This window comes from Zeus faber (genome assembly GCF_960531495.2).
Source record: "Zeus faber genome assembly, chromosome: 21".
In the NCBI taxonomy this organism is placed as follows: Eukaryota; Metazoa; Chordata; class Actinopteri; order Zeiformes; family Zeidae; genus Zeus; species Zeus faber.
This window is the reverse complement of record NC_137208.1, coordinates 12,868,650-12,881,091: the sequence shown is the minus strand read 5'-3', so window position 1 is coordinate 12,881,091 and position 12,442 is coordinate 12,868,650. Positions and strand designations below refer to the sequence as shown.

The window sequence follows — 12,442 nt, the reverse complement described above, 5'->3', positions numbered from 1 at the left end:
ACAACAACAACAACAACAATAATAATAATAATAATAATAATAATATTAATAATAATAATAATAATAACAACAACAACAACAACAACAACAACGACGACGACAACAAAAACAAAAACAACAACAACAACAACAACAACAACAATAATAATAATAATAATAATAATAATAATAATAAATATAGCTGCAGGCAGCAATACACAGGATCCAGCGTATTCGTTTTCGGTAAGTATTACCGTTTACCTGATAACTTACCTTAACGTATAAACATCAAACATCGTGGCGTTACGTCGTGTAGTCACATACATGAAATATTGTTTTTGAATTTTGTAACCGACCTTCAGACGGACCGGGACATGTAAACATAACGTAGTGACGTCCATGTAAATTCATGAATCTAACATTTATGGCATTACGTACGAAACAGTCCGAGTTCAACGTGACGTCGAACATTGATTTTAATTTATGATTTTGACAAAGATGTGTGGGGAAGGTCAGTTATAAATGTTTGTTCCAAATTGCTGAGTTTGTAGTGTTGGTGTTGTTTTTATAATTGAAAAATAGACTAATTCGTAAATTAGTACGACAAATGACAAAAACAAGTCAGATAATTGTTTTGTTAAACAGTTGTCCAAAACAGCTGGACAAAATACGTCAAGAAATATCGCAGTATTCATAAAGATCACATGTCAAATAATCAAGAAATGTTATTAAAATGTCAATCTTAATCAAATAAAATGAATGAGACTTAGATCGATAGAACGGTATAAAAAAGTCAACAGTGATTATCAACAGTGTCATATTCATGGTGCATTCAAATTCCTCGGAACTTTTAGACCTTTTTTTTTCTAAACGCAGACCGCCTAAAACCATGCCTAGATCGGGACTTATAGTAGTCCAACTAGTGTACTTATAGCAGTCCCACCTGGACTAGATTATAATATGAAGGCCATATTGCATTTTTAACGTATTCATCTATTTGTGAAAACAGGAACAATGTGGATTTAACTGTATTGTTTCCATACTGGCCACAAAAAAGACAGGTATAAATCAAATAATACTGTACTTATAGCAGTCAATCCTGGACTAGATTATAATAACAAGCCCATATTTTCCCATGTTTTTTCATTCATATCTGCGCCGTATGTGGATCGATTTGGATGAAATCTGAACCACGAGGTCAAACAAGACGTTCCATTCGGCATAACACACATGTCCGTGTGTAATGCTGAAGTTGGTTTTCCAGAGAGTGAGAATTTTACAATTAAAATAAGGGGCTGCTGAATAATTACAATAGCCCTTAGGGGTCCAGCCCACCCAAATAATAATATCAAAATAATAATTATTATAATAATAATAATATTGATGTTAATAATAATGAAAATAATAAATATTCCCTTAGGCAGCAATATATGGGTCCAGTATTGGCGGCAATTACAATTTTTCTAGTTCCCACGGAAAGTAGCATCGGTTCATGCTCTCACTCCTCTTTACGTCAGCATTACTACTTACAAATAACATTTTGGAGAGGTTTGAAGCTTGAACCTTATTGATACATGAAACTACATGGATTCAGTCTGATCCTCGTCTGAGGCGTGATGGACGAAATTGTAAATTAGTTGTACATTATAGCTATTGGAGGTTGTTGAAGTTCGGTGGAACATATTATATCATACTGCCACTAATTACAAAATTTGAATTTTTCAATTCTTAGTCTTAGACCAGTCGAACATATTTCAGTCAAACTCTTGATTATTTGTAAACCAGAGTGCATTGGGTAATTGGGTAAGAGATGACAAGACAGGTCATATAATTGTTCTATTAAACAGTTGTCCAAAACATCTGAACAAAATCATAAAAACATATATCACAATATTTGTAAAGATGAAACAACATGTAATACTAGTGTATAAGTCATCAAATAAAACAGTGTTTATAACCATTGTGTTATATGGAGTTATTTAATCAAATGAGACAATGTTTGGGAATTTCATTTTTATGAAGACAGCATTTGTGATATATGTATTACTGAAAGTAAGCCGTCTTAAAAAAAGGTAAACAAAGAAATGATTCCCCTTCATGTTCTGTTTTTACCATTTTTCCCCATCCATTCAGTTCTATCTTAATCTTTTTTCACAGTATTTCCCCCTAGTATTTTCTTTAAGATATTGTGACTGACCTTGAGGGTTGGATTTTTGGACAATTGCAACTTTTGGCAAAAACATTTGGAATACCAACAAAGACAGACTTTCTAATTCATTCACATAACAATCATAATAAATACATGTTATTTCACAAACAAGTTTTAATTGGTACTTCATTGTATTTTTCTGTTAATAATCTACAATTGGAAAATTCAGTTGATTGGATTGCTTGGCTATATTGTAATGCAGACAACATTTGTGAAATTTTAACAATAATTTGGCATTAGAATTATCATGGAAGATATTGTCAATACTTAACACTCTGCCTTTTCATTTAAGTCTGCTACGTTTAGCTGGAGGAAACGGCATGTACATGAGGTATCTTCAAAACAACCGTTTATTTGTTAACTTTAAACCAAACCTTGTCATGGTTATAACTTCCGAGGCCTCACTGGATCTTGAGCGCATCACTCACTCGTACATTCGAGTGCGCTCGCCTCGACGTGGTCGCGAGTTTTTGTAGACTATTATTTTTCATAGTTTTTTCACGAATCCAGCAAAGTAATGGGGACCAAACAGATGAAATATCAATCAAAAAGATACACAGATATCTACCAGGTAAGAAAGTACATAAATACACACGTTAACGCCGAGTTTGTCATCTCCAACCACTACAGAGCGACGCAGCCCACACCGCACAGTGGACATGTCAACGCACATTCTGAGTCAGAACGCGCAGATTCATTCCTTCGAGGTTCCCTAGGGAGCGCCAGGCCACAGGCAAGAAAATAAACACAAGTAGGCGCACAAAACTTTTTAACTTTCACTTTGTCCATCGACAGAATATGATTTCACACCGGCATCGAAATGGAACAACCACGATAACTAATGAAAGTATGCGCTTGTTCATTACACAAGGGTTTAATAAAATGTACTGCCACTCGTAATGCCATGTCTAAATCAATTTTCATTCATAAAGCTATAGTCTATAATATCAATGCGTGTTCCTCCCTGTTGAGAACATGAAATTCATGATTATAATTTATTATTTATTCATATATATATATGTATAATGTAGAAGATGTGCGTGTATTCGCCCCAGTGCGGCAGGGGGCGGTAGTGCGCCGGGACGCAGAAGCGCAGGAAGTGCGTCAGGGGGCGGCGGATCCAGGATGTTTACGTTCACCTTCGAGTTCCTCGCTTCTTGTTGTTGTTTTGGTTTTTTGGGGGGGGGGGCGTTTTAGAGGATGGAGCCCGAGTGGAAAGACCGAGGTGCGTGGGCTTGTTTACACACACACACACACACACACACACTCTCAGAGGGCGAGGTGTTTAAAAGCCACCGTCTAACCCCTGCGTGCTCAGCGGTGGAGAAACGCCTCTGGGTGAGCCCTGGGGCGTCGTTCGTACTCGTACGTCCGAGGTGCAAGAGCTGGAAGAACGGAGAAGCGGACCCGGAACCGCCGCGGCGATAAAGTCCCCCCCAAATTCATTTTTTTTCAGACAACACGAGCAGAACTAATCGGCTCATCCATGGCGCTCAGTGCAGGGTGTCGACGTCTACTTAAAAATGCCTTCAATTGAGTTGAGGCGGAATTCAAGTTCAAGTATTGGTCTTTAAAAGTCATTAACTTGTCTTAAAATTGTTCTTCTGCATAGTTAAAACGTTTGGATATATATATATGTTTTTGCTTGTTGTGTATCTACTTTGACCACTATAAGTACTTCTACTTATAGTGGTCAAAGCTGAACTAGATGATAATAACGAGACTAATTGCATTTCAAGTACAATTTCGGATTTGTGAAAGCTTTGTTCTGTTTGTAAAAACTGTAACAAGGTGGAAATTTATTGGATTTTTTTTTCCACACTGACCGCAAAAGCAGACATTTCAAAATCGACTGTACTTATAGTTGTCAAATCTGGACTAGATTATATAATAACCAGCATATATTACATTTTAAAGCTCATTTCTGTTTTTTTGAAACTTTAATTACATTTGTGAAAATACACAAGGTGGGTTTTCACTTTTTTTTTTTTTTTTCTTCACAGAGAGCATTGCATGGAAGTCTGCCTCTAAGCAGACTAATTTCCTCACCGAACGTTTTCACATCTTTTACATTTTAAAATATGAACTTGAATGGAATCAAGCAAGCTTCTTGCTAATCTTCCTCCACTTTATAGGAAGGGTCAGACGAAAAATATATTTCTAGAGCGGCCTGAGTGATTCACGGCGAGTCTGTAAACTGCTCGTCAATCTCTATGAAATCAGCAGCGAGAAATCTGTTTTCCGAAATAGAATAAAACTTTCACAAATTAGAAATGGTGTTTGAAATACAATATAGATTTTTTATTATAATATAGTCCACAAACACTGCAATTCGGCTGCTAACTTCAGCCTCGTTGCAGCCTACTTGTTTGATGTATTTGACAAATAAAGTATCTTGAACATTTCTGATATAAAATCCTCAGCCTACCACTGAACCTGATACTTCATACTACCCTTTTGGGAAATTACCTATTCTAGATAAACCTATATAGTAGCACTTGCCTGCAATACTTTATCGAAGGTCGTTTTTGGTGTATTAAGTATTTCAGTCAATTCTCACTTTTTGTTAAAATCGGTCTCAAAGGTGTAAAGGAATGTAATTTACCTCTGATACCTGCAGAAGCTCTCTTAGCCTTCTTAGGAACTTGAGTCTGTAGGAGGCTTTGGATGTCTTTGAATGTATCGAAATAAGTATGAAAATAATGTTGATGATCCAGTCCAGCATCAGCTGAAGTTTTGAATGCTCTCTTTTCTCCTTCCTCTCAGCAGGTTCCCCTCTTTCTCCACCCTCGCTGCGTCTGCTGGTTCCTCCCGTGCGGCTGATGTCGGCCTTCATGTGGCGAGTGGCGCAGCAGGGCAACGTGATGCAGTACGACAAGCTGGCAGACTTCATCGCTCTGGTGACGGAGATGGTTCCAGAACTTCTCAGCCTCAGTCAGAGGGCCGAGCTCATCTTGGGACTGAGAGCGAGGGTGAGGAAGTATTTTGTCATGTTTTTTTAAAAGAGCGTGTGGTATTTAGCAAATAGAAATATGAGCAAGCAGTGTTGTGCAAAGTGATGGAATGCAAACGCTGAATTTTAAGCACCACCTTTTATCTGAAAGCTTGTGCTTTTTTTACCGTCCTCTTGATTGGCAGCTCATTCTGGAGTTGTGCCACGACGATGGGCTGGCGAATCTGCACAGCATCCAGAACAACCTGGACAAAATCCAGGCCTGTACCATGAAACTGAGCTCTGCTCTGCAAGAGGTGGGTGCCTTCCTTCAAACCTGGAGTTTGGATTCACTGACGTACACACATTCATAAGAGCAGGGCTGTCCCGATCGTGAGATTTTAATTTTAACATCATACAAATAGAGATTCATGAATTAATTGTCCCCTCCCCACCGTGTGAAGAATTAACTTTTTGTATTCCTGGACATACAAATTAAGGTAGATGTGTTGTTGTGACATTTTGTCCTGAAATTACCTCAAGGTTAATGGATGAAAACATGTCATCACAGAATCGCAAAAAAAAAAAAAATTAACAAGGCTTTATTGGCTTGGCCATAACTAACTACAGTAGTGCCAGAGCACATAGGTAGAAAGAAAATGATAATGACAGTGAAAAATACCAGATGTGATGATAATGTGAAACAGTTCCAACACAGGCCTACTGTATACACACACACACTCACTAAGGCTTTGTTTGACTGTTTGTTGTTCACGCTACTTTTGCTTGCTGTTAAAACAGAAGAGTATCAGAAAAAGGCCTAAAATTAAATAAGGGTTTACTGTTTCCTACTGATTATTGAGGGCAGTGGCTCAGGCGCTACAGCAAGCCTTTCATTGCTGCCTCCATTGGTGTATGAATAAGTGTGTGCTTGTGTGTGTTGTTATCAACACAGAGGCTGGCCCCAAGCCGACTCTGCTCCCTGCCACGAAGGACCGGTGCGCCGCTTCTACTGTACATTTTTTTCTGATTCTTTTGAATGGCTCAAAATGATTTTTTACAGTGTTTTGTCATTGTTTGTTTAAGTTGCTGTCTCCTCAACTGTTTTGTTCCAAATCACACTGGACCATGACACTGCACTTTTCAGGCGTTCATGACGTCAAACGTGACACACGAGGAAAAAACGGCATTTCTCCTGGCAGTGGGGAAAGGTGTCAATCGCCCTCTGAAGTGGGGTCTTTGGTTCGCGTATTTGAATGTTCGTCATGATGAAACAGGGAAGAGAGGGGTGTAGTTTTCAGAGAGTTTGGGATCAGTTGAGTGGTTTCACACCTGTCTGTTACTTGTCTCTATAGGCCTGTTGGTCGAAAAGGCCGGTTTGTGGGTCCCCAGGGGGTCCGGTATAGATCCACTGTGATTAACAGATTTCTCATCCTTGCAAATGTGAGACGGGTTAATCCTTGATACCGGCATAAAGTCCAGTATTCTGGACTTCCTGGTCCGCTACACTGTGGACAAAAGCGTCTAATGACGTAATATAAAGCTTACGATTATTTTTTCATGTCTCTACAGTGCGGCCACAAAGACCTCAAGAGTTCATACACGGACTTTTCCAAGTTGGTTCAGAAGTTAATGAATGTTCCGTTTGAGAAGGAGTACTTCTTTCAGGTGAGTCAACTCTTACCTTCGAACTGTGTCTGGAAATATCAGGATGTATGTGTGCACAAGATCAGCTCTGACACGGATATTTGACTGAAGCATTCCTTAAAGTTGGTTTTGTGTCCGTGTTGAAGTTGACTTTGTAAGTTATTTATTTATTTATTTATTTTTTTTATCAAGGTTTTTTCTATGTCTTGTGTCCTGCAACATAGACAAAACTCTAAGGATCAATAAAATAAACCCAATAACAAGGAGCATCTTCTGTACAGGAGATCTTCCCTGTGAACTACGGCTCCACGTACGACCAGACGATGCAGCAGCTGGTGTCCCAGTTTCTCTGCAGACTGGACGAGCTTCTGCCGGCTCCACACTTCACACAGGTACACAAACACTGGGCCACGTACGCATTGCTTAGCTCGGTGCGGTCGAAAGATGAACTATTCTTTAAAAAATGGTGGTTGGGACTTGGGTTGTCGTGATCATGAGATTTTAGTAGACGATTGCCGTTTAAATACTTAAAATAAATAATTAAGATAATATTATTTGTCTGTTTAGTTAATTTATGCCACTATCAAAGTATAAGCTTTTAATGGTGTAGTGTATATATACCCACCTTATGAACAGTTCATTGACATTGAAAAGTGGAACATGAAGACTTGGTCGTCGGTTAATTTGCTGGACCCAACTGATTGAAATGCACTTAATTCGCTTTTTATTTGTTGCAAAATTCCAATATTTGCTTGAAATTACCCTTAAGTTTGGATGAAACATGATTGTGGAGTCTGACGATTTTACAAAATGATGCCGGTCAGCCCAAATAACAGCTGTGATTTTGACTCATTTAATCACCACAAACTTGTGAAAAATCAAGGCTTTTATTTATCATTTAACACTACAGGGAAGGTAGAGAAGGGTGAGTCTGTTTCAGTTTTATTCCTGTAATGGCCTCTCGCCACATCCAAATTTGGATCCATATCTATAGACGCTTATATAATTTTCATGGACTAATGGAGCTCAAACAACGCAAATGTTTCTTTCATGAAAGAATATTTGTCTCTTTGGTGTTTGCCACGCCGCTTTTTCCCCATGTCACAGGCGGCGACCTGGCTCACTGAAACACCCTCTGTGGCAGAAGAACTAAAGCAGCATCTGTCGGATCCCTCCGCACTGAAAACTCTGCTGCTTCATCACAGACAAATGGGAATCCTCAGTGCCGGTGGGTTCCACATCGAATCAGTGTCTCAAGAATGCTCTACGCTCATTTTCACGCTGGTTACATTGGCACTGTAATCCAGTGGGACACCTGCCACCCAAATGGTGTTTCAAGGACCTCCGGCACAGAGACACAGAAGACAGGGTTGTAGACACCAGTTTATTGTAGAGAGTAGGCCAGTTGAAATGAGCCCGGAGCAGAGAGACACGTCATGACACGGGCTCCTCTCCTGCGTTAGTGTGGGGATGGGGCTTTTACCTGTTGCAGCATGTATGCAGCCACTCTGATCCCAATGACCTAGATCGAGGTCAGGTGTGGCTGCTCACGCCACTCCATCCCCACACCACATACCCGACACCAAACTGAGGCCAGGGAGAATACCTACCCCCAAAGCAAAGAACAAAAAAGATTTGATGGGGAAAAAAATGCCTAAGTCAGACTGGACTCTGAAACAGAGTTCCCATACCATTAATCAGCAAATGTCCATTAAAAAAAAAACTTTTTTAACTGGTGTCCCGGAGCAGCGCGGTCCACTGGCTTCCTTCCCCCAGGGCGATGGCAGACCGCCCTCTCCTCCAATTCCGTATCGTGGGGCCTCGGGTGCTGTGCTGGCTGGTGAAGGTGGGGCCGGACTTGGCTATTGTGGGGGCTGCTTGGGAGGTGGCTTTGCTGCTGGGCTGCTGGATGGTCCCGGCTGGGGCTGCTGGGCGGAGCCAGCTGCAGGCTAGTTACCCGTGGTGGTTGCTGCGGCTGCTTCTCTCCGGTCCTCCGCCGGACACCATGGGTGCTGCTGCCAGTCGGGAGAGGCTTGGTGCTGGGGCCCGCCCGTTGACCCGCTGGTGGCTCTAGGGTGTCTTCGGACAGCCCGCTGTGTCCCTTCCCTGTGCCAGAGAGTCACTGTTCAGTTGCCAGTGCAGTTTAGCCTGCCACCTACGGCACAGAGACACAGAAGACGGGGTTTGTAGACACCAGTTTATTGTATAGAGAGGGCTAGCTGAAATGAGCCCGGAGCAGATAGAACATCATGACACAGGCTCCTCTCCTGAATGTGTGTGGGGATGGGGCTTTTACCTGCTGCTTGTTAGACCAACTAACGAGCAACAGGTATGCAGCCACTCTGATCCCAATCACCTAGATCCAGGTCAGGTATGGCCGCTCAAACCACCCCATCCCCACACCACATTCCGGAAGATGATTTGCTAACTACACTGCATCGTTTGGTCTTTTTGTTGACGAGTCAGAAGTTTAAGCTTGTGTCACGGATTTCCCTACTCCTGTGTGTCTGAATAACTGTTAAATAAATAACAAATAAATATAATTTCCAGGAACTCCCTGCAGCCAGGAAGACACCGTTCTGTCCACGCTGGCCATCCCTCCCCAAGTAGAGAAGTACGTCCAGGGGTCCAGTGAAGATGAGGAGTGCAGCTCGGGGACACTGGAAATGGGGGCCTTAGAGGGTGAAGATTCAAGTCAAAGCTCAAACGTTGCCAGTGAGGAGTGGCTGCCCGCAAAAACACCAGGTAAGATGTAATATATTTTGCTAATTTTATTTATTAATACATAAATACTCATTTTGTGTCAAATGGTTGAAAAAAACATGTAGAAAATAGTGGCTCAATAGTGCATACATTCAAGTGGAAATCCATAAGCTCTACGTTACAAGCCAGAACTTGATTTGAACATTTTAAAAACCTGGTTTCACCCAGACACTTTTTACCCTTTTCACTTTCACGTTGCTTTATCAAATTCACTGCAGCTGCCTTTAACTTCTCACTTATGGTCCTGCCACCAACAATCGAAACATCATTGGAACACATACATAATGTTAATATGTTTAATGGCTGTTTCTAAAGAAGTGCTAGTTTAAAAACAAAATATAAAGGATGGGATTTTATACCAAAATAATCTAACGGATTATATATTGCAGTGAGCGAAACAACTGAACCGATTTTAAATTTGGCTGGGTGGTTAATAACACAGTTTTTCTGTGGTGTGACAAATTCAGAACACAAATCTTTGCTTTACAGGGAATTTAAAATGCAGAGTACTTATAGAGGGGTATTCCTCTGAACAGTCATTTCTTTGGTCACATCCAACATTCTGCATATTCTGAACTGTACTGTGTGTTGTTCCCAGGTCAGCTGTCCAAGCTGTACAGCTGCCCTCAGTGCTCGTTCAGCCACCAAACGCTGCAGAAGCTCCAGGAGCATCTCTATCTGGTGCACCAGGCTCCTGATCCCCTCCCGGAGAAGGAACCTGCTGCGAAGGTGCAGGGAAGCCGGGTGGAGCGCCGAAAAAGAAAGGACCAGAACATCGAAAACAGACAAGCAAAACAACCCAAGAGCGACTCGAGGAAAAAGAGAGCCCGGCCCGGCAAAAGGAGAAAGATGGAGAACGCCGGAAAAGCGGCGACCGAGCGCCGGGCGCGGAAGGAGCCCGGCAGCGAGGACAGACGCTTCCTGAACAGCCGTCCGGCAAACAAAACCTTTGCCCAAGAGGAAACTAAATGCCCCAAGTGCGAGAAGGCGTTCGAGCTGCCCAATCAGCTGAAGACGCACATGAAGCTGCACGGGCTGCCGTACCGCTGCCTGCAGTGCGAGAAGGGATTCTCCAGCAAGTCTGGACACTACCAGCACCAGAGGTTGCACAAGAGAGGACGGATCTTCACGTGCACGCACTGCCAGATGGGCTTCCTCTGCTCGTACTCGCTGAAGCAGCACGAGCGCTTGCACAGCGAGGGCCCCACGCACCTCTGCTCCGTGTGCGGGAAGCGCTTCAGCAAAGTGGGCATCGTGCGACACATGCTCATGCACAAGGGCCAGAGGGACTACCTGTGCACCACCTGCGGGAAGTCCTTCCTCTCCTCGGGGGAGCTGCTGCTGCACACGCGCACGCACACGGGCGAGACGCCGTACACGTGCACGCACTGCGGCAAGGGATTCGCCACCAAATCTCACCTGATCGTCCACGTGCGCTCCCACACGGGGGAGCGGCCGTACCCGTGCTCCAAGTGCGCGAAAAGTTTCCTGACGATAGGCTGTCTGAAGAGACACACGCTCTGCCACGACGGCGTGAAACCTTTCAAGTGTTCCGCCTGCGGGAAGGAGTTCTCCCAAAACGGGAATTTGAAAAGACATTTGACGACACACCAACCTGACACTTGAATAAATGTGACAAAGTACAGCATTATAATGTAATATTTTTACAAAACCTGGATGGACGGGACCTTTGCTATAATTATTATTGCTGTTACTTCTTATGTTATGGTGTGATCTGTTTCAACAGAATTACTCCCTAATTTGTGTGTTCTTCATCAAATGTATATGAGTTAAACAACAAATGGGACTTTGATTTATTCCATTTGAGTTTAGTAATTGCAATAGTAGTTACTCCCAGAAATAGATTAGTGCAAGCAAAATTCAAGAGGAAGCGACATTTAAAAATAATTCAGAAGCCTAATTAAGATATATATTTTTTGCAACATGACCAAGCTGATGGGTTGTTTATTCAGGAATTTGTAACTGTAATTTGCAACAAAAATCTATATGATGTACTTTCTATCTGTAACTAAACATGAATTTTCATGTAAATGAAACACCAAAGACTGTTAATGTAAACATAAAAACATACTCAGCCACTCTGTCATGCGCTGTTACTTCATAAGATATATACAAATTAGGGATTCACTTATTTTTCAGTACTTACATAGCCCAACAAATTATGTACCAATAAAGTTAAAATACTCAAATCAATAATCAGTCTTAAGATATTAAACATTTTTGCTGTCCTCCATGATGGCATTACAGCCAGATGTTACATCGCTACCTTACAGACATGGAGAAAGTGAGGAGCAGAATCTATGACTCTTTGATATATGCGATCGTGGCGCTGAAAGAACATTTTTGGGTTTTTATCCGCGGATCCAGAGTGGCCACTGGAGATTTTACGCGCTAACGCGCTCAACAACAATGGAGCCGCTGTTACACGGGTGGGCCCATGGAGGAAGCACCATGGTAAATGAGGCTCTATTCGGGTCAGAATGAGGACACAACCTTACCGTCCACCTCTGCCAAGCATCCTTCTTGCCAGTGTTCAGTCTCTGGAGAACAAGATGAATGAGCTTCGAGCGAGGATAAAAATTCCAACGGCATACGAGAAACTGTTGCGTGCTCTGCCTCGGAGACATGGCTGAACCAGCTGGTGCCGGACCGCGCCACACGTGCAGCCGAGTCCTTCCCCGTGTTCCGCTTCGACAGGTCGGAGGAGTCGGGGAAATCCAAGGGTGGTGGCGTCTGCCTCATTGTAAACAAGCGCTGGTGTAACCCCAACAACATCAAGACTCTCTCCCGCTCCTGCTCGCCGAACCTAGAACAGCTGACCATCTCATGCCTCCCGTTCTACCTCCCCCGGGAATTCAGCGCGGTCATCATCACAGCTGTTAATATTCCAC

At 42.3% G+C, this 12,442-nt stretch overlaps 1 protein-coding gene across 2 annotated transcripts; it reads left to right on the top strand.

Annotated features, from left to right (window-relative positions):
- The first annotated feature begins 3,308 nt into the window (after positions 1-3,308).
- On the top strand, positions 3,309-11,863 carry LOC307246599 (uncharacterized protein). Of its 2 annotated transcripts, none has more exons than XM_080022573.1 (8): positions 3,309-3,413; positions 4,958-5,160; positions 5,327-5,437; positions 6,693-6,788; positions 7,049-7,159; positions 7,875-7,995; positions 9,318-9,512; positions 10,129-11,863. In XM_080022573.1, the coding sequence occupies exons 1-8, from the start codon at positions 3,389-3,391 to the stop codon at positions 11,154-11,156; spliced, it is 1,890 nt and encodes a 629-aa protein (XP_079878699.1). In that variant the 5' UTR covers positions 3,309-3,388; the 3' UTR covers positions 11,157-11,863. The 2 variants fall into 2 exon arrangements, with proteins under 2 accessions (XP_079878699.1, XP_079878698.1); XM_080022572.1 differs by having other exon boundaries at positions 3,373-3,413; positions 4,955-5,160.
- The last annotated feature ends 579 nt before the right edge of the window (positions 11,864-12,442 follow it).